The sequence below is a fragment of the Drosophila albomicans genome, chromosome X, assembly GCF_009650485.2.
Source record: "Drosophila albomicans strain 15112-1751.03 chromosome X, ASM965048v2, whole genome shotgun sequence".
NCBI classification, from domain to species: domain Eukaryota; kingdom Metazoa; phylum Arthropoda; class Insecta; order Diptera; family Drosophilidae; genus Drosophila; species Drosophila albomicans.
Genome location: NC_047627.2, coordinates 15,730,301 through 15,749,579, shown reverse-complemented (window position 1 = coordinate 15,749,579; position 19,279 = coordinate 15,730,301). Strand labels below are relative to the sequence as shown.

General features: G+C 39.7%; 3 protein-coding genes across 5 annotated transcripts; 1 reads left to right on the top strand and 2 right to left on the bottom strand.

Annotated features, from left to right (window-relative positions):
* Positions 1-83: 83 nt before the first annotated feature.
* On the bottom strand, positions 84-11,516 carry LOC117564754 (probable citrate synthase, mitochondrial). Of its 2 annotated transcripts, none has more exons than XM_034243648.2 (3): positions 11,313-11,516; positions 1,920-2,894; positions 84-1,751 (listed from the first exon to the last, which is right to left on the bottom strand). In XM_034243648.2, exons 1-3 carry the CDS (start codon positions 11,499-11,501, stop codon positions 1,377-1,379), a joined length of 1,539 nt encoding a protein of 512 aa, XP_034099539.1. In that variant the 5' UTR covers positions 11,502-11,516; the 3' UTR covers positions 84-1,376. The 2 variants fall into 2 exon arrangements, with proteins under 2 accessions (XP_034099539.1, XP_034099548.1); XM_034243657.2 differs by lacking the exon at positions 11,313-11,516 and adding an exon at positions 10,636-10,910.
* A 255-nt stretch (positions 11,517-11,771) lies between these two features.
* Positions 11,772-12,720, top strand: LOC117564841 (NADH dehydrogenase [ubiquinone] 1 alpha subcomplex subunit 13). Of its 2 annotated transcripts, none has more exons than XM_034243778.2 (4): positions 11,772-11,935; positions 11,994-12,107; positions 12,169-12,389; positions 12,459-12,720. In XM_034243778.2, exons 2-4 carry the CDS (start codon positions 12,002-12,004, stop codon positions 12,594-12,596), a joined length of 465 nt encoding a protein of 154 aa, XP_034099669.1. In that variant the 5' UTR covers positions 11,772-11,935; positions 11,994-12,001; the 3' UTR covers positions 12,597-12,720. The 2 variants fall into 2 exon arrangements, with proteins under 2 accessions (XP_034099669.1, XP_034099677.1); XM_034243786.2 differs by having other exon boundaries at positions 11,807-11,935; positions 11,997-12,107.
* A 326-nt stretch (positions 12,721-13,046) lies between these two features.
* On the bottom strand, positions 13,047-15,857 carry LOC117564767 (zinc finger E-box-binding homeobox 1). Its single transcript, XM_034243669.2, is given in 3 exon segments — positions 13,047-14,734; positions 14,736-15,611; positions 15,703-15,857. Coding segments are annotated over 2 exon segments (1,224 nt in total). The 5' UTR covers positions 15,381-15,611; positions 15,703-15,857; the 3' UTR covers positions 13,047-14,155.
* Between the last annotated feature and the right edge of the window lie 3,422 nt (positions 15,858-19,279).

Genomic DNA, 19,279 nt, shown 5'->3' with positions numbered 1-19,279 from the left:
AAGCATTGCATAACTTTCGCGCATGGCGCCACAATTCAAATTGCAATACCATCCAACGGAACCATTGAAAAGAAAGAAAAGCATTTTCGTTTGTGTTTTTGTATATTATTGTTCTGTTTTTTTATTACGTTTTTTTTAGAGGTTTTTCATTCCACTTGTTTGTTTGTATTGGTATTGGTATTTTTCGTTATTATATTTACTGGTTTGCAATAAATTACATAAGATAACAATATGTTTCCATTGTTTAAAGTAAAAATAAAAGAAAAAACTATATAGTTAGGGGTAAATTAAAAGTAAAATGTTATCAAGTTAGATGTGTTTTTAAGATATTAGGCGGGGTCCTTGAGTAGTGGTTCGGGTAATTTGGTAAAGTCGAGTCAATGTATCAAAAAGTAAAAAAAAAAAAATACAAAGAAAAGAAAAGAAAAGACAAACGCCTCCAAACATAATAATTGGCTTAAAGTGTAGTTAAGTAACAAATGAAATCCAGAAAATCGTTCAGGAAGGAAACACCAAAAGTGAAACAGAAAAATAATAATAGTGAACAAAAAACAAAAAAAAAACAAATGTTCAAATCGTTGGAAAAATGCTGAACATAACAGTAGTGCCAAGAGGAGAAGAAGGTGGACAGACGACACTTAACACTTTGTGTATGTGTGTGTGTTTGTTGTGTCATCGTCCAGCCATATATAACTTAATCTGGTATAAATAGCGCTTATACAAATAATTAAGTGATTTTTTGTTTTTCCTTTTTTTTTGTTTTGTTTGCTATTGCTGTTCCTTTTTTCTTTCGTTATCATTCATAATTTAGCTATACTACTAAATATAAATTTGTTGTCTTATTTCCAACTTATTGTTTTGCTGTTGCAGTTTTGTTTTTGTTATATTTTTTGCTTGTGATTTCGTATTTGGTTGTTCTCTGCTCACTCTCTCTTACTCTCTCACTAGTTCTCTCTCTTTCTCTCTCTCTCTGTCGTTCAATTCGAAACGATGCGTCTCCATCTCCTCCCTCGCGCTCTCCACTCGTCCACTCCATTCGTCGTGAATCCATCCATCCATTCGTCCATCACAATTTGATAATGACTCATTGCATTCTCGTGTGTTGTGTGTGTGTGTGTTTGTGTGAGTGTATTAGATGCTACTTTCGCTACAAAATTTGTTTTCGCTGCTTCTCTATGCTCGTGTTATTGTTGTTTTTCTCATATAATAATTTGTTGTTCTTATTGTTGTTGTTTCTTTTGCTTTTGCTACATTTGCTGAACTTGTTAGATCGCCTGCACCTGATGCAGAAATGCAGACGACACCAATAATTCCAATCCAACCATCCAATTGTCCAACGTCCCAACCCCCATCCACACAATGCGATCATCTTAAGCTTACTTCTTCTTCGTCATGTTGACGAGCATGTCGGTGGAGAAGGACTTGGGACGCTCGATGGGCAGGCCCAAAGCACGATCCCACACCAGGGAGGCAAGAACACCAAGAGCACGCGACACACCGAACAGGACAGTGTAGTAGTTCATCTCCTTCATGCCGTAGTATTGAAGCAGGACACCGGAGTGGGCATCTACATTGGGCCAGGGGTTCTTCACCTTGCCGGTTTCAGTTAGGATTGGGGGCACCACCTTGTAGATCTTCGAGACCAACTGGAAGAGCTCATCGTCGGGCAGATGCTTGAGGGCAAACTCACGTTGGCAGGTATAGCGAGGATCGGTCTTGCGCAGCACAGCGTGTCCATAACCGGGCACAACCTGTAAAGCAGAGGAATGACGAAAATAAGTGAGACATTAGCGAGAGTTACGTAAGAGGGGAACTTTCAACAATTTAGAGCATTCATCGATAAGTTTAGTCAAGACCCAAACCAGTGCTTATCGTAGAAACGAACCAGAGATAAGATAATTATTCTACTTATAACGCACCTGACCGGACTTGAGTGTCTTCCAGATGTATTCCTTCAGCTGCTCCTCCGATGGATTGTTGCCAGCCTCGCGCTGCAATTTGCGCAACCAGACGAGCACCTCCTGGTTGGCCAGACCGTGCAATGGACCAGCCAAACCGTTCATGCCGGCGGCAAACGAAAGGTAAGGATCACTGAGAGCCGAACCAACCAAGTGCACGGTGTGAGCGGAAACATTGCCACCCTCGTGATCACTGTGAATGGTCAGATAGAGACGCATCAGTTCGGTGAATTCGGGACTGTCGTAGCCCAGCATCTTCACGAAATTGGCGGACCAATCCAGGTTCGAGTCAATCGAACGGGAGCCCTTGCCGCCGCGATAGGTGTTGCAATAGATGGTGGCCGCAACCACTGGCAGTTTGGCAATCAAATCCATGCTGTCCTCGTACACATATTCCCAGTACTTGGACTTGTGCACACCCTCTGAGTAGGCTTTGGCGAATTTGCTGTCATGATTGAGAGCGGTGACGGCGGCAGCGAACTGCGACATTGGATGCAATGTGGTTGGCATGTTGTTCAGCATGGTGACCACATGCTGGGGCAGGGCAGCACGATCGGCCCACTCCTGGGAGAGCTGTTGCACCTGGGCCTTGCTGGGCACCTCACCGGTGAGCAGCAGCCAGAAAAGACCCTCAGGCAGTGGCTCGGTGCCACCGTTGGCGGCAGGCAACACCTTCTGGCACTCGGGAATGGAGAGGCCACGGAAGCGAATACCCTCGTCGGCGTCCAGCACAGAGGTCTCGGTCACCAGGGCCCTGATGCCGCGCATGCCACCGTACATCATGTCGATGGTGGTTTCGCCCATCTTTGTGGCACCGAACTCCTTGCGGAAGGCCTTCACGCGCTCCTGCTCCTGGGGAATCTTGGCGGAGAGCACATCGCGCAGACTGGCGCCATCCGAAGACAATTGGCGCACATAGTTCACGAGTGGCACCTTCTGCAAAAGCAAAAAAGAAATAGCGAATTTTTCATTTTAATCATTTTTTCAAATATGTATTTAGATTCATTAATTAGTAATTAGTAATAAGCCACTGCTCAGCAAAGACTCGAACCGTTAGTAGCTGTCACACAGAATTAAGCCATTGCTTAGCAAAGACACGAACCGGTTGTAGCTGTCACACTGATTGATGAACAGCTGTGCTGCTCAGGATATGCATTATTAATTTACGATTATCGATTGTCGAGAAAGAGAAACAGCTGAGAGAGCTGAGGACGACGACAATCGACTGTCATTGAGCTGCACTTCAAATCGCAATCAAAGCGTAAAATTACGCTCAATTCACACACAAGCTGTTGATAAGCAGCGCCAGACACACACCACACATTTGCTGATAAGAAGGCAAAGCCGCCCGTTTTTTCTTGTTTTCTTTTTTTTTTTTTGTTTTTTGCATTTGCAGCCTCCACCTCGGCCTCGTGTTCTACACCAACAAAAACATTCAGCGCACTCGTCGTGAGTCAGAGCTTTGAGCAGACATTAACCCAGGCAGGCAAGCAGCAAGTGTGTACACACTGCATTTGTTATTGTTATTGTAGTTGTAGTTGTTCTTGTTGTTGCATCATTTTATTCCACGCGCAAAACAAAAAAAAAAACACACACACACACAAGCGAAACAAAAACAACGCGCCATACGCAAAAGTTCAACGCAAAATTTGACCGTTGCTAGCAAGAAGAAGCAGCAGCAGCTTCGTCAGCAAACCGGTTAAGACTAGTTTTTTTTTTTCTTTCTTTTTCTTATGATCAGATCGGAACAATCGTCGTTGTGTCCCCATAATGAGACACGCTTAAATCGACGACGTAGGGAAAATTTTTATTGTTGCTGTTGCTACGCGTGGCGTTTTTTTATTATTATTATTTTTTTTTGCGCGCGCTAGACGCTGCTACTAAACGAAATGGAAATGAAAACGGAATCCAAGCTCAAGCTTAAAGTACAATTTTTGCCATTTGATTGACAAGACAGACACAGACAAGACATCGTTCGTTGTATGTATGTATGTTTGTTGTTTGTTTCTCGTTGCAACTTGTTCATACCCTGTGAGCATGCATTAGAAAGCTGGCATCTATGAGTTTAGACACGCTTAACTCGCATAGTTGTCAGCTTCGGAGTGCATGCATTAGGGGGCTCACGTTATTAGCGTGCAGGGTATATGCAAGTCAATCAACTTGTATGCTATCAGTTTTTTTTTTTTGCTCGGCTAGTGGGTCAGGCAAATTCAATTAACCATGTGAACTTGTGGCGCGGCGCCGCCAAGCGACAAGCAAATAGAATTGCATGCCAGTTTTGTTGTCAGCTTATATTGTTGCTCCTTTTCCACACACAAACTCACACACACACACACACACACACAGGCAAAGTTTATACGCACACTAAGCAAACCGGTTTACTCAACCGGCCCCAAAAAAAAAAGGAATGCCGTTTCATTGATAAAACGAAAAAAAAACAAACATTTTACGCATCGTTTATCGATTGTGATGTGAAGAGTTGGTCGCTGACGTTTGACAGCTGATTGCTGCGTCACTAACACCCACACACACACACATACACTAATTGATGGTATGCAAATTAATTGCGAATAGCATAAATCTTGGCGCAGTTTTATTAAACACGTCAGCCATGCAATCATAAAAAATGCTGCACTAGACAATTAAGCAAGAGAGAGAGAGAGAGAGAAATCGTCATCAACAGCCGCTAGGCCGCCAGACTGTGTGTAACTAGATATCGATTCATTTTGTTTGTTATGACAAAAGCTTAATGACATGACCATTGCAATCGGAGACATTTTCTCTCCACATGCATGCAAATGTGTATGTGTGAGTGTTTGCGGCTGCGTCTGCGGCTGACAAATGTATCAAACGGCATTTTGTCAGGTGGCTATTAAACCACAACAGCAGGCAGTGCAACAGAGACAGAACGATATTGACGTCTACAGGCGACGATGATGCCCCTTAAGCGGTTTCGCGGTTCTCTTCTTCTGCTGCTTCTGCTAATTGAGCTGTCGTTTGTCAGAGACACACGTTGCGATTAATGATGCGAGAGAGTATGTATATGAGTGGGACAATGCTTGCATTGCATAACAATAGCCCCAACGGTTGAGGAACTGTTGCTTTGTCTCATTATCTTATCGCACGTTCTTATAAATAAAATACACTTAATATTTGCGTATGCATGTTGTTGTTGTTGTTGCTGTTCGCAATTTTCAAAAAAGAAAAAGTCATGAACATAATCTGATTAGTTTCACGGGCGACAGACATAGTGTAGAAAGAGGGCGGGGAAGGGAGGGCGAGGGAACGGAACAGCTGATAACGCCATTGAAATTTGAAGGTCCCCACAATGGTCTCACGCGCGACCAACTTATCGCCAATTATCGCATAACCATATACTATACATATATATATATACATATTCTATATATATAATACTACATATATAGTATAGAAACATATAATTTATGATTGAGGAAATCGCAGTCGCGTGTTTCCAGCATAATATTGAGAGATAGCGCGTCGCATTCGATCTTTTGCCTTACATAATAAGAATCATCAGACAATCTCTTTATTTCTTCTCTCTCTCTCTATCGTTTTCTATCTAAAAATTACACGTATTTTTGTGTTTTATTACAATCTCTAAATATAAAAAAACGCTTTGCAACCTCGAAATAATCTCCGTGAGTTTTGGCATCAAGGTGAACACGACAAAACACAGCAAAGTTGCATATTATATTGCTCAAGTCTCAAGTATTGCCACTTATCGGTCAATAGAACAGAGAGCGTGACAGCTAGAGGGGAAGGGGCGGAAGGAGAGGAGTGGACTATAGCACACTTGATCCGTAATAATTATCGAATCAAGGTTCACACAATTCAACGCTCATCTCGTTTGCGTGACTATTTCAATTGTTCCTTATTATTATTATTATTGGTTGTAATTGTTTAATACGACGTTTAACGGATATAATTGCAATCTTGCGATATTAATTCTCTAAACTCATTCATATTTTAATTTGTATCAAATATGGCCGCCACCCGGAGGGAATTACCCCAAAGCGTCAGATAAAAACGATTTAATTAAATTTTTATGCGCAATCGTCGTTGCTATTTGTCCTTCCCCCTTTCTTTATCGTTGCGCGTAAAATACTAATAAAAAAAATAACTTAAAAAAATTAGACGCCGTCTAAAAGTAAATACGTAAAATGACGTAACCCCTTCCCCGGTTAGTGTTCAGATCGTTAATTACAAATGCGCGCTAATCAGTAAAAAAAAAAAAATGAAGAGAACAAAAAAATACTTTTGAGTCGAAGTCTCTTTCGAATAGCGAGCAAGACTCGCTCTCTCGCTTTAGAATTCTCAGTATTCTGACTCAGAATCCCATCATCATCATCATCATCATCAGCTGAAGGCGGGGGAAATCACACGACGGGACGAAGACAAACGGTTCAATGAAACAGTGTCAAGTGTTTCCGACAACTGGTTTTCGTTGTCGTTGTCGTTATTGTGTTTGATGCGGCTGATCTCAATCACAATCAAGCGCAAAAACAGTTGCTAATAACTATAACTTTGCAATCTCTCAATCATCAATCAGTCAATCGTAGCATTAGTGATTTAAAAACAAATAAAAGCTGTTGCTTCACATTTATATTAAGCATTTTTAAGCTATCAATCATCAATCAGTCTAAAACAGTTGCTAATCACTACTAATCAATCAGTCAATCGCAGTATCAGCGATTTAAAAACAAATAAAAGTTATTGCTTCACAATAATAATACTGCTGATCTCAATCATAGTCAAGAAGAAAAACAGTTGCTAATAACTATAACTTTGCAATCTCTCAATCATCAATCAGTCAATCGCAGTATCAGCGATTTAAAAACAAATAAAAGTTGTTGCTTCACATTTATATTAAGCTTAATACTGCTGATCTCAATCACAATCAAGCGCAAAAACAGTTGCTAATAACTATAACTTTGCAATCTCTCAATCATCAATCAGTCAATCGTAGCATTAGCGATTTAAAAACAAATAAAAGTTGTTCCTTCACATTTATATTAAGCTTAATACTGCTGATCTTAATCATAGTCAAGCGGAAAAACAGTTGCCACATTTTTAAGCTATCAATCATTAATCAGTCTAATACAGTTGCCAATCACTTAAATCTCTCAATCAGTCAATTGTAGCATTAGCGATTTAAAAACAAATAAAAGTTATTGCTTTACAAAATTGAAAAGTCCAAATAACAGTTTAAATAGTAAATCAAACTAAATAAAAAATGAAAACCAAGTAAATATTTTTAAGTTGAGTTATTTAAATAAATTATAGCAAATAAAAATTTATTGTTCGTAAATATTGCAAATATTGTTCGTAAATATGTATTATTTGTTTTGTTTCCAACTCTCCAACAATTTATAACAAAACAAACAGAAATATTATCATTAATCTTTGAATTTATTACGTTGTCAATCATGATCAATCGATCAATTGTATACGCATCAATCATGCGAGCTTTTCGCTCTAACATATCTAAGCTAATTAGCCACGTATATTTTATTTTTTTTGTTTTGCAACTTTTTTTGTTCTGTTATGCATTTCTAGGCTGTTGTTTGTTGTCGTCGTCGTCTTCATTAGCAAGGCAAGCTATGTAAATATTTGAACTGCGTGTGTTGTGTGTTGAGGGATCATAAAAATTGTGCGACTTATATTGAAAGGGGTTTATCGAGAGCCCCCACCTCCCTAATTAAATTAGCACTTTACGCTCGAGCGATGAAGTTTTTTGTTGTGGGGAGGTTCTACAGGGGGGAAGGTTCTATTTTCGCATTATTTAATTTTTCTATTTCCTTTTGCTATCAGCAGCTCTCTCAGTTCGCTTTTTTTTTTTGTATTTCGATTTCGATCTCTCGATCATGTGCCCCGTACAACAAATTTGTCATGCTTATCAGTTAAGCCCTCATACTATATAGTAGCGAATCGCCACTTGCGACAAAAATGTAAATGTCTCTATACTTTTCAATTGACACAAAGACACACAGAGAAAGAGAGAGAGAGAGAGAGTGAGAGTAAGAGATTGTAGTTGAAATGAGTGAGAATTTCTCAAAAATGTGTTGCATCACATGATCATTAAAATCTTGCAACAATTTATGTATGTGGTGGCGCCTTATCACAGGCTTTATCTTGACACTTTTAAAGTTTCCATGACGGCATTATTTCACCAGGTTGCGTTGTTATCACTTATCAACTACCATTACCCAGCACATAAACGTGCGGAATTTTGAACGAACCCCTCATAATAATAATCGCATAAGTGGGGGCGAGGCAACGAGAACGCGAACGAGATATTATTCAAAACGACAAAAAATATGGTGCATATATAAATTGTTGCTGCTACTTGAGAGATTGGCACGAGCTTCACACCACTCCACTAATCTAATGATTAGAAAGGCGAACCCATAAATTAAATGCCAATGCAATAATACGTGGCCCCATACACACACACATACACATAGAGTTAAGAGGCATATAATGCTTATACAGCACAATCGATAATGGTCAAATTTAAGATTCGATAACAAAAATTAATCGCAATCGTCTTAAAGCAAAAAGAGATGAGCTCTTCTCGTCGCTGTTATGCAATCGTTTTCGTTTGATCAGCTGTTTTGCACATTCGCTCTCATTCACCCACCCCCACACACACACACAAACACACACATGCATGCCAGCGTTGTTGTTGCCAAAAGGGCAGACAGACAATACGCTGATGTGCGTCCCGTTTTAATGGGCGAGCGAAACTTTTACGTAAGCATTGGTCACGTATCGTGACGTATTAGCGGCGGGGCGATAAAAAATTTCGCGTGTGTGTTATTAAGTTTGGTTGAACGTCAAAAGGCTTTGCGTGCGCTACTGTTTTGTTGTTCGGTATATTTAGTTGGCATTTCACATACACACACACATACACATATTGCACTCGAGACCGGAAGAGAGAATGCATAAAATATCGAACAAGCCCTTTTATCAAAATTTGCCCTCTTACGATATTTTTAGCAAAGAGAGAGAGAGAATGAGCGAGAGTGTATCGTAACAAATCAGTGAAGGACGTTTGTCGCCGTCTGTGGTGGCTGCGCGTTTTGGCGCCATGCCAAATGTACCACAATAATAATAATAACAACAAGAACAACATAAGCGTATGCATAACATTTTCAAATAGATTATTTAACTTTATAGTATTACGCATCGAAAATCTGTTTGCGTCACATTCACGCTCACTCTCTCTCTCTCTCCGTCTCTTTGGGCTCTCTGCACGCAGTCGCTCTCGCGTCATATGACGACGAAAATGCCGCTTCAAAAGGAGGCTCGTCCTGTAAGCCGCCATACATGTGGGCGTGTGTGTGTGTATGTGTGTCTATTGATTTATCGATTAACATTTTGCCAAGTGCCTTTGCACCGATTGTTTGTTTTTTTTTTTTTTTTTACCAAGTTACATAACACAGGCACACACACTAAGCATATACTTGGTATGCATGTGTGTGTATACGTGGCATTTCTTAGCATTGCCGGGTGGGCGGCAGCGGGCTATTTGCTTTGCTTGCTTTAAGGTCATTCGACGGACAATCTTTGCAACAGCACAACAACAAAAGATGCAACAACACTTTTGGCCAGCAACATCAGCAGCAACAACGACACGTGACGCGCTTCTTTTTTTTTGTAAGTGAAACAAAATGCGCGCGATAGAGAGAGCACAATAAACGGCTTGCTGTGTATATTTTACCTGTGCGTTCTCTCTCGCGCTCAAACAATTGCGCTCTCTTAAGCGTGCTCTCTCTTGCTCTCCGTGAGAGCATCGTAGTAGACTCGTAGTAGTTTTGTTGTTGTAAGATTACAAGAATTAAAAAGGCCGCGTGGTATTTTGTTGTAAGCGAAATGGACAACAAAAACAACAACTGTCGAATGGAAGTTATGCAAATGACATTTTGAAGCAGATGCACAGCACAAAAGTGGGAAGTTCATTAAACTCTTCTTGTCGCAAAGCCAAAAAAAGAAAAAATGGAAAAAGAAGAAAAAACTAAAACGTTGATGTTGCTTTTCTGCGTCTGCGTCTTCTATATGAGATTTTTATTTTTATAAAGATTCGCTATTTTGAGGCAAAGTGAAAAATGTTGCGCCCCGATTATGTAATCACGAGAAAATTAGCACATAGCGCAAATGTTACCAAAAAAAGATACAAACACACATATATGTATTTGTGTATGTATTTTGTGTGTGTGTGTGTAATGCTTTGTGTATGTATTTGTTCTCAACAGGATTTTACTTTACACTTATCACAACACATAATTCAAAAAAAAAAAAGAAACAAAAATTAATTCATCATTTGCGCTGTTTTTTTTTAATCGCAAGCACATGGCTGTTTTTTTTTTGGCGTGACGTTGCCCTTGCTAACACTAATACACACACATTAAACACGTACTTAGCAAAGAGAGAGAGAGCTGTATGTGTGTGTGTGTGTGTGTGTGTGTTGGCAAGCCACGCTTGGTTTTGCCTTGAGGATCCTTTTGCAATAACAACAACTACACTTTTGGGCGCAATTTTCGGACTGTCCCACTCTCTCACTATTAACAAAAAGGCTCGCATTTTATACAATAGTGGCACCAAAAAAAAAAAAAAAAGTAAGGGAAAGGAAAGCGTAAATAAGTTAACTCACCTGTGCTTCGGCAATTTTACGTGCAGAAATGCGATAGAACGACATGATTTATGTTAATTTCGGCTAAATGATTTTGCGCTCGAGATCAACACAAAACTGAGTTTGGAAACACACTAAACACACGTACACACACAGAAAAAAATTGCTTTCCCCAATGGATTTTTTTTGTTGGAAATATTCTTTTTCTTGTGGCGTTTTTTCTGTCGTTTTTGGCGAGCGAAAAACTGTTTCCTACTCTCCCTTCTTTTACGGCAGCTGCGCGGCAACTGAAACTGAATGTTAAAATATTATTCGAATTCGAATGGTTGGGTTGGTTGGTTTGGTTTTGGCATTCAATTTGTGCCCACCACCGATTGTTGTCGCTGCCAATTTATCGATAGTTCTCCCACACAAACCTCGATAAGAAACTGCAACTCAAGACAAACAACTATGAATAAATTGCTAAAGCGGAATGCTTAGTTTAGCTACAATTTAATACTGCTGACGCATCTAAACGCAATAAGTCTGCAAATTCTGATTTCATAAATAAATAAGATGCCGCTTATCGATAACGTTATAAATACTAAACCGACTAAAAACTACTGCCACCTACGCAGAAAACAGCTGATTCCAGCTGCTTTGCATTTTTTGCCGCGCATTGGTAATTTTTAAATAAATAATATTAAATATTAGCTCACCTGTATTAAATTTGCATCTTCAACGTTTGATTGTTCCTCTATAGTAACTGCTAGCTCTGCAGCGTTCGCACTTGTCTTAATCTCCTTAAGTAAATTACCACAGGCTGCCGAATCCTTAAAATTGTTGTTGCGACTAGTAAATAATGTACGCACATGTGATTGAGCTAGGAATTTGTTTAATAAAGCCATTTTTTGTGTAGATGATGTATCGACTTTGAATTGTAGTAATAAAAAGGAAAAAATATGTTCGATGCTGGTTAATGTTCTTTTTTCCAAATAAAATTGGTTGATTTACAATGCCTACTGTCAGCTGTTCAAGCTGCCAGATTTTCTAATTACTTGGCAATTGCACTTGCAGTATTTTAGTATTTTATATGTGACAACTTAGCAAAATGCTATTATGAGTACATGAATTATGAAATTAACAATAAATAATAGCAATGGACGTAGTTGGCATTGCATTACGGTTAAATCCATACATATACAATTAATATATTGTGCATTGCTATTTGGTATTTTTTTAGTTTATCAACTTTGGCCACACTGCGCGCTGTGTGTTATGCAAAAGTCGTCGTGAATTTTTGACTGGCAAATTTCCTCAATTTTCTCGATAATAACAAAGCGTAAGTATCAAAATGCAAATGTTCCAAACGTAAACATTACTTATTAATGCTATTGCAGCAGCCAAGATGGCGACGGCCGTGCCGCATGTGCCCCCTAAACAGGATTTACCACCACCCGGTGGCTACAAGAAGATTCCCTTTGCTCGTGTGCCACCCAAAAGTTACTTCACTGGTAAATCGATCCAAAGCAAGCTATAATCCTTATTTAACCAAGTGTTTTTTATGATTTGTAGGCTTTTCCATGATTGGCACCTATCTGGTGGCCACCATTGGCGGCTTGGGCATCTATTATTTGACAGCCAAAAAGGTGAAACGCGATGAGATTGAAATGCGTTCGGCCGAAAATGTGATTTTCCCGCTGCTGATTGCAGAGCGTGATCGCGAATTTTTGCGTCAATTGCGTCGCAATCGTGACGAGGAAGCCGACCTCATGAAGAACGTCCCCGGCTGGGAGGTAAAAAACATCTCAAAATATTATTGAATTTCATAAAAATAACTAATGATATGTTTATGTTTTCCATAGGTGGGCACCTGGTATGGTGAGCCAGTGTACAAGACGCTGCCTGAAGATACTTTGGTATCGCCCCATTTCCGGGAGTTCTATGCACATGCCGACTGGAAATCGACAGCAAAGCGAGCCAATTTGAAGCTCTGGTCGTAAACGAAACAACTTTGGATTAGTTAATGCACCAACTATCAAAAAGAAAACTACATTTTTTTGTTAATATATAGAATTCGCCTTAAGCTCGCTCATTGTTGTTGATCATTAAAGCAAAATTGATTAATACCGAGTGGAAAATGAAAAACAATAACAAGAAAATTGTCTTCTGGTCACATTATATATTTATTCTATTTGCATGTGCTTGGCAACGCCACGTTCAAAATTATGCGGTTGGCAATGTATTGCGTTCTCTTTCACTCGCTCAGCTTGGCAACGCCAGCGTCGCAAAAATGGTTGGCAACAAAGCTCAGCCAAAAAGGATCACTTGCCTATGGCGTTGCCACTGTACCACATTTCTAACTGTTAGTTGCGCAGTTATTCTTGGCGGTTTTACAAGTGCAAGTGCAAGTGCAGCAGCGTTTGAAAAATTGTTTAATTGCAAAATAATCGCTGTTTTTTTTTCCTTTTTTGTTTAAGTGTTCGTTTTTATTGAATTCAATCAACATCAATGAATGCATTTGTTAGCATTGTTGTATTTAGAGATTAGCGGCTATTATAATAAAAGTATTTTTTTTTTCGTGTGTGTGTGTGTTGGAGTTTGGTGTTTGTATTGGAAAATGTAAGTATACATTTCATACATTGAAATTAAAAAATACGTAAACTATACATTAGAGACTGAGAGACTTATGCGCCATTTTGTTTTGTCGTTTGATGTTTTGTATTATATTGGGTTTTGTTTGTTGCCTTAATGTTGTTTTTGTAGTTTGATGTCTCGATCGAATTGCGATAACAAATTCTTATAATTATGATTACATATTTAAAAAAAAATAATTGATTGGTTTCATCTGCGGCTGCGGCTGCAGCTACCGCATCTTCTTCTTCTTCTTCGCTGGCAGCTGCGCATGTGTGAGTGTGTGTGTTGGGTTCCTTTTTGTATATTGTTGTTGGATTTTCGTTTACCGCTGCGCATGTCGTAATCTCCACAAAAGCAGCGCGCTTTTAAGTTCCACAAATGCAAGCTGCGTTCCTTTTTTGCGTTGTTGTTTTTTCTGCCTTGCGCTTTGGATTCCACAACAGCAGCTAGCATTTAGGTTCCACATCAAAGACGATTCGCTCTCCTTTGGATGCCAAACCATAAAAGACAGCTCGCATTTAAGTTCCACAAGCGCAGTTTACATGAATGTGTGTGTGTATAAAATGAAAATTTTTTTCTTGGTTTTGTGTGGTTTTTCTTTACAGTTCTAAGAGCTATAATATTTAGCTAAAACAAGGGCGTGTGTGTGTGTGTTCATGTGTGTTTGTGTTTTTGTTGGTATTGGGGGGCGTGGCAGCCTCTTGGGCTGCTGCTGCAGCGGCTGATAGTGTGGCGCCTCCTACAGCTCTTCTAGCTTCTCCTCCAGCTCCTCCTGTTTAATAACAACGTAACGCATTGGCGGTGACTCTTCCTCTTCCTCTTCTTCATTCTGCTCTTCCTCCTCCTCCTCATCCTCTTCGTCATCGTGTTGTTTGCTCCTTGCCTTGCGACGTCGCCGCCAGCTGCCATCACGTTGCTGCCACCTCTACTTCATGTCGCGACGCCGCTTAATGCTGCCATCACAGGTGGGCAAATGACGTTGCAGGAAACCCTCGAAGACAAACTTGCGACCGCAACGCTCGCAGCTAAATTCACGCTTCTCCTCCACCTGCTGTTTGTGCTGACGCAACGCCTCCGCATTTGAATATTTGTCGCGACACGCATCGCAGGCATAGCGACGCTTCACCTGCCCCACATCGAAGACAACCGTAAAGTTCTGCGCACAGAACGAGCATGTAAACTCCTTGACGACAACCTTTTTGCCACCGTGTTGGGCGGCCAATGCTTCCGCCTCGGCCTCAAGTTTATCCTGATGCTTATGGGAATCCATGTGTGTATTGTATTTGGATTCATCGACGAATTTGCGATAACACCGTGTGCAACGGAACGGCTGTTCGCCCGTATGTCGCATCATATGCTCCTTGAGGTATGCCACCGAATTAAAGATTTTGCTGCACACCTTGCATTTGCGATCCTCTGCGGAGACTTCGTTGCGTTGCCGCAGACAGGCGCGCATATGGAGCTTCAATGAGCCGGCGGCGCTATAGCAATTGCCACAATTGGGGGCAATAGAAGGTTTTGTTGCGCGACGATTGCGAATCGGAGTCGGGACTGTGATCGATGGTGCCCTCGTACACAATCGAACCCAATTCATCATCATCCTCATCGCCATCGGCATCCTCATCGTCCACATCATCGACTTCGCCCTCCTCGACACCGACATTATCGCCCCCGTCATCCACATCCTCGTCGTCCACATCATCATCGAGTTCATCGTGTTCGACATCGTCCACATCATGAACAACATGTTGCTGCTGCATATTGGGCACAATGTGTAGAATGGTGTGTGTGCCGTCACCTTGTTCAATGGTCTCCACCTCTTCGACGGTGCTGTTCTCCACCAGCTGTTGCAAGGTCACCGCATGCCCATGCTCATCGATAATCACTTCTTGGGCATTGGTCACAACGCCATCGACATCGTCGTCCACATCATCGATCTCCTCGTCATCGACATCGCCCTCATCGACTTCGTCGTCGTTGGTGGCATAGGCATAAGTGTATAGTTCTGTGGCGCCGGTTTCGTCTTCCACATCGGCGACCACATCTGCCACAACATCGTGTTGCTGCTGCTGCTGTTGTTGTTGTTGTTGTTGTATGATAATTTCCTCTTTGCTCGTTGGCGTTGTGTATTTCATGCGTTTCGAGTTCATGATTGTTGTGTGTGTTTGTGTGTGTGTTTTTGTTATGGCTGCGCGCAAAAACAAATTATATGCTAATAATATTGTTGTTGTTGTTGTGTTTTGTTAAGCGGCGTGGCGTCGCTTCGTCGTTGTCAGCGCCTCAACAACACAAAAACTTAAAAGAAAAATTCCAGCAAAAAAAAATTTGCTTGTTGTTGTTGGTGGATTTTTTTCTTTTTTTTTGCTTCCGGTTTTGCCAGGCTGCAAACATGAAAAAAAATGTTTTCGTTATTTTGGTTTTAGTTTTGTGTTGTGCCGCAAAACAAATTGTGTGGGGAGCTGGTCGTCTTACATTTGGCGCGTTGCAATTTTTCTTACAATAGTCAACACTCTTTTTTGTGGGCACCCGACGTCTTTCTTGCCACCAAGTTTTTTTTATTCTTTCCACTTCACACAATATCACACAATTTTCGTCGATTGTGGCAACATCGGCGATTAATGGTCACACTGGCCGTACAGCACACAGAAAATGCTGCGTAGTCTTTTTGACTTTCTGGTATATTTGTGAAATAACGTGAAGTTGGCTGCATTACACAAATGCCATGCCTACGTCATATATGCGCCGCTTACGTCACTCTCTGATCAATTACGTTGGTATACTAAACATATGAATCAATATTTTTTATCAAAACAAATGATATGCATTTTTTCTATATATGCCATTTAGCCACGAAAATATGCATCTGATTATTATTTGCAGTGGTTATGGCTGGTGACAGGGTGGCAGCGCTGCCGACTATCGGCCGTTTTGTCGGGCACAACAGTTGTGCAGCTGTTGAGCGGGATGCGCGCGTTTCTTGAAATGCCGTACTGATGCAGAATTTGTAGGTTATTGTTAGCTCCATCGTTCTGCAGAGCACAACAGTTGTGTAGCTGTTGAGAACACTGCGCGCGTTGTTTGAAATTAAGTTAGACATCATTTGAAGATGTTTAATTTTATTAGTTGCAAATTAAGATATTTGTTTTGGCGCACAGAAGATAGTTTTAATGACACACATGAATACAACATTTTGCTGTTATATAGCCGCTTTTTGGTTTCGCTACACATTTTTGTCACGTTGCCAAGTAATTTGGGTGGAAAATGTATTATCGGCTTTTAAGCCAATTCGTGTGCACTTATAAAATGCATTAATTATATATGCCTTACAGCTATTTTAAGTAATGCCATTTCAATTAAAATATATATAGAGCAAACTGTGGCGTGTTGCAATACTCACTCATTTTCATAATATTACTGCATTTTCCATATTTATATTTTATTTTCTCATTGGCCCAAATCATGGCACATCTGCTGGTTACAATTATAGGCATTTTTGTGTGTTTTGTTTATACAGCACTCCTAACATCACAGTCTGTTTTACATTAATTAACAAGCGGCGTTTTTTTTTTCCTCCTCGACCTTGAACCACTTACGAGGCGATCGTCGTGAACACATACAAACAAAACATAGATAAGTCAGCTTTCGGTCAAAACTTGCAAATATTTCCAATAACGTTCGCACATTGTTGCACTCGAGAGCGATAATTTATGGCAAGAGGAACTTTTTGCACTTTGTTTTCTATGCCCTGTAACTATTAAGATTGATTGCTTAGACTTTATTTAATTTTTTGACAATAAGAAGTTAAATAACACTTTATTTTTTGATTTATTTATAAGATATAATTTCGTTTAAGCAATATTAAAATCAAACAACAAAAGAATTTACATATTGAATTCAATTTATTGCAAATATACATATGTATATGTTATAATGTGGTTTTAGTTTATTAAACTTCATTATGGTTTTAATTGCTCTAACTTTAATTAAAGTGATTTATCAAAGAAAATGACAATATCAATTGCAGAACTATTATTCATAGAATTCTTAGGATTTCATCATAGATATATAATATTATACACGTTATCTTAAAGCTTCGTTTGCCATAAACTTCAGCAAAGACCATCATGGGCTTATCGAAATTCAATACGTCTGCCTAAGTGCATAAACTTCAGCTGTTTACAGGGTATTTCCCCCACACACACACACAGCTGGTATTGAGAAGATCGCGCGTCATCGAAAAGTTGTATATTTCACATTAGAAATGTGATGAGACAGCGTCGATGACGCGAGGAAATAATTGCATATAGAATCTATAGATATAACGAATTGCGCATTTCGTTGAAAGTGAGATAGAGATACTAGATAATACCGTTAAGTGCTAGAGCTTGATGCAATTTTTCCAGCGTGAATTCAAGTCGAAAATGCTATGGAAATTTTTATCATAAACGTTGCAGTCACGTTTGCACAAATGCAAATGATTAATCTAAACAGACTCTCCGATTTGTAGACATATTATTTGTATAAATATTTATGCATGTGTGTGTGTGTGTGTGTGATGTTGCGGTAGGGCCAACTTGTTTGTTATCTGTCACAGGCAATTGCATCATATGCATTTTGACGCTAGTTTGAAAGGGATAGTGTGATTGTGTGGAATGCATTCCAATATTTGCAAACATCATCCACTTGAATTTGGATTGTGAGTAATTTCAAGATTGTGTGGATTGTGTCACTTGACTTGCATTGTTAGTAATTGCGAAATGCCTCCACATTAAGCAATTTGAACTGGCATTATTCTAGAATGTCTGTTCAGCTTCCCTTTTTATTCAGTAGCATCACATTGTTAACAACACCCCTCACCTCCTCACCAGCACCTTTCTATGCTACGCGTTTAATACGTGCCAAAATGTCATTATTCATATCGAAGTGCACAGCACAAAACAAAACACAAATTCAATGGAAAGAAATGATTGGTTCTTTCAGCCCAAACTTGTAGGTTGTGGAAAGTTTTTTAATTCGCCAATTTGTTTTTTTTTTGAGTAATGCATGCCTTATAAGCTGAATGAATGTGTGCATATGTGTGTGTGTGTTTTGTTAGCTATTTAGGTTATGTTTGCTGGGCTCGGCATAATTAGCAGGGCGTTGCCAGATGGCGCCACGCAAAATCAACAAGACTTTCGTTCAAATTTGCATTTGCATGTCTTGTTGCGGTTTCTTCTTTCTCTCCTTTCTTTCCTCCCATCTTTTGCTGTTGAGACACACGTGTTGCAGTTACAGTTTTGAGTTTCGATCAACTCCTTCCAGAAATTTCGTCATCAATTACAAAACGTAATTGCATTGCTATCAATCAAAATATACAATATTCTGGAAATAATTCTATGTAATTCAATTCAAATAAGTTTTTTTTTTTTGCCGGCAAAATGAGTTTATGTTTATGTGTGCAAGTGTGCGTGTGTGTGTGTGTAAAACAACGCTTCACAGCGAGTGGAAATTTCCATGCAATATTTCGTGTAATTGTTGACAGCAAATTTCAGTTACGGTTTTTGTTGTAGTATGCTGTTTTAACCCTTCAGTGGACGGTGAAAATTCACAATATGCATGTAAGTTACATATGTATGTATACATAAACATTATTGGTTGTCTTGCTCTAATAATTAATTGCAAATTAAAACTCTGCTAATTGCTGACCAAAGAGATTTAGCTGCTCATAAAACTTACAGCAAACCACTCTACTCACGATAATCCCCCTATGTATGAAGGCAACAACAAAATTGGCCGACCAAAACGACCCCCGGAGGCTTGCATGGGTTTAATTGCACTCTCGATGCTGCTGCCTGTGATTTTATTTTCGTTACAGTTTGTTGTTGCTGTTCTTGCTGCTGCTTTTGTTTTTGCTTTTGTTTTTGCGTTGTGTGTGTGTTTTCCTTTTTTCTTTTGGTTTTTGTGCTTGCGTTAATGGCATGTGAACGAATGGGAAAGAGAGTGAAAGAGAGAGCACGTCTGACAGAAGAAGCTGAAAGGGCAGATCCCAATTGTATTTGATCTGTGGACA

What these genes read in the sequence shown, in the direction of transcription:
- LOC117564754 (XM_034243648.2), bottom strand. Translation starts at nt 11,501, where the DNA reads ATGGCTTTATTAAACAAATTCCTAGCTCAATCACATGTGCGTACATTA. An exon ending in AAGATGCAAATTTAATACAG is followed by an intron (nt 2,895 to 11,312) that starts GTGAGCTAATAT and finishes TTGCTTTTGCAG; the next exon opens with AAGGTGCCACTCGTGAACTA. An exon ending in AGACACTCAAGTCCGGTCAG is followed by an intron (nt 1,752 to 1,919) that starts GTGCGTTATAAG and finishes TCTGCTTTACAG; the next exon opens with GTTGTGCCCGGTTATGGACA.
- LOC117564841 (XM_034243778.2), top strand. Translation starts at nt 12,002, where the DNA reads ATGGCGACGGCCGTGCCGCATGTGCCCCCTAAACAGGATTTACCACCA. An exon ending in ACCCAAAAGTTACTTCACTG is followed by an intron (nt 12,108 to 12,168) that starts GTAAATCGATCC and finishes TATGATTTGTAG; the next exon opens with GCTTTTCCATGATTGGCACC. An exon ending in AGAACGTCCCCGGCTGGGAG is followed by an intron (nt 12,390 to 12,458) that starts GTAAAAAACATC and finishes TGTTTTCCATAG; the next exon opens with GTGGGCACCTGGTATGGTGA.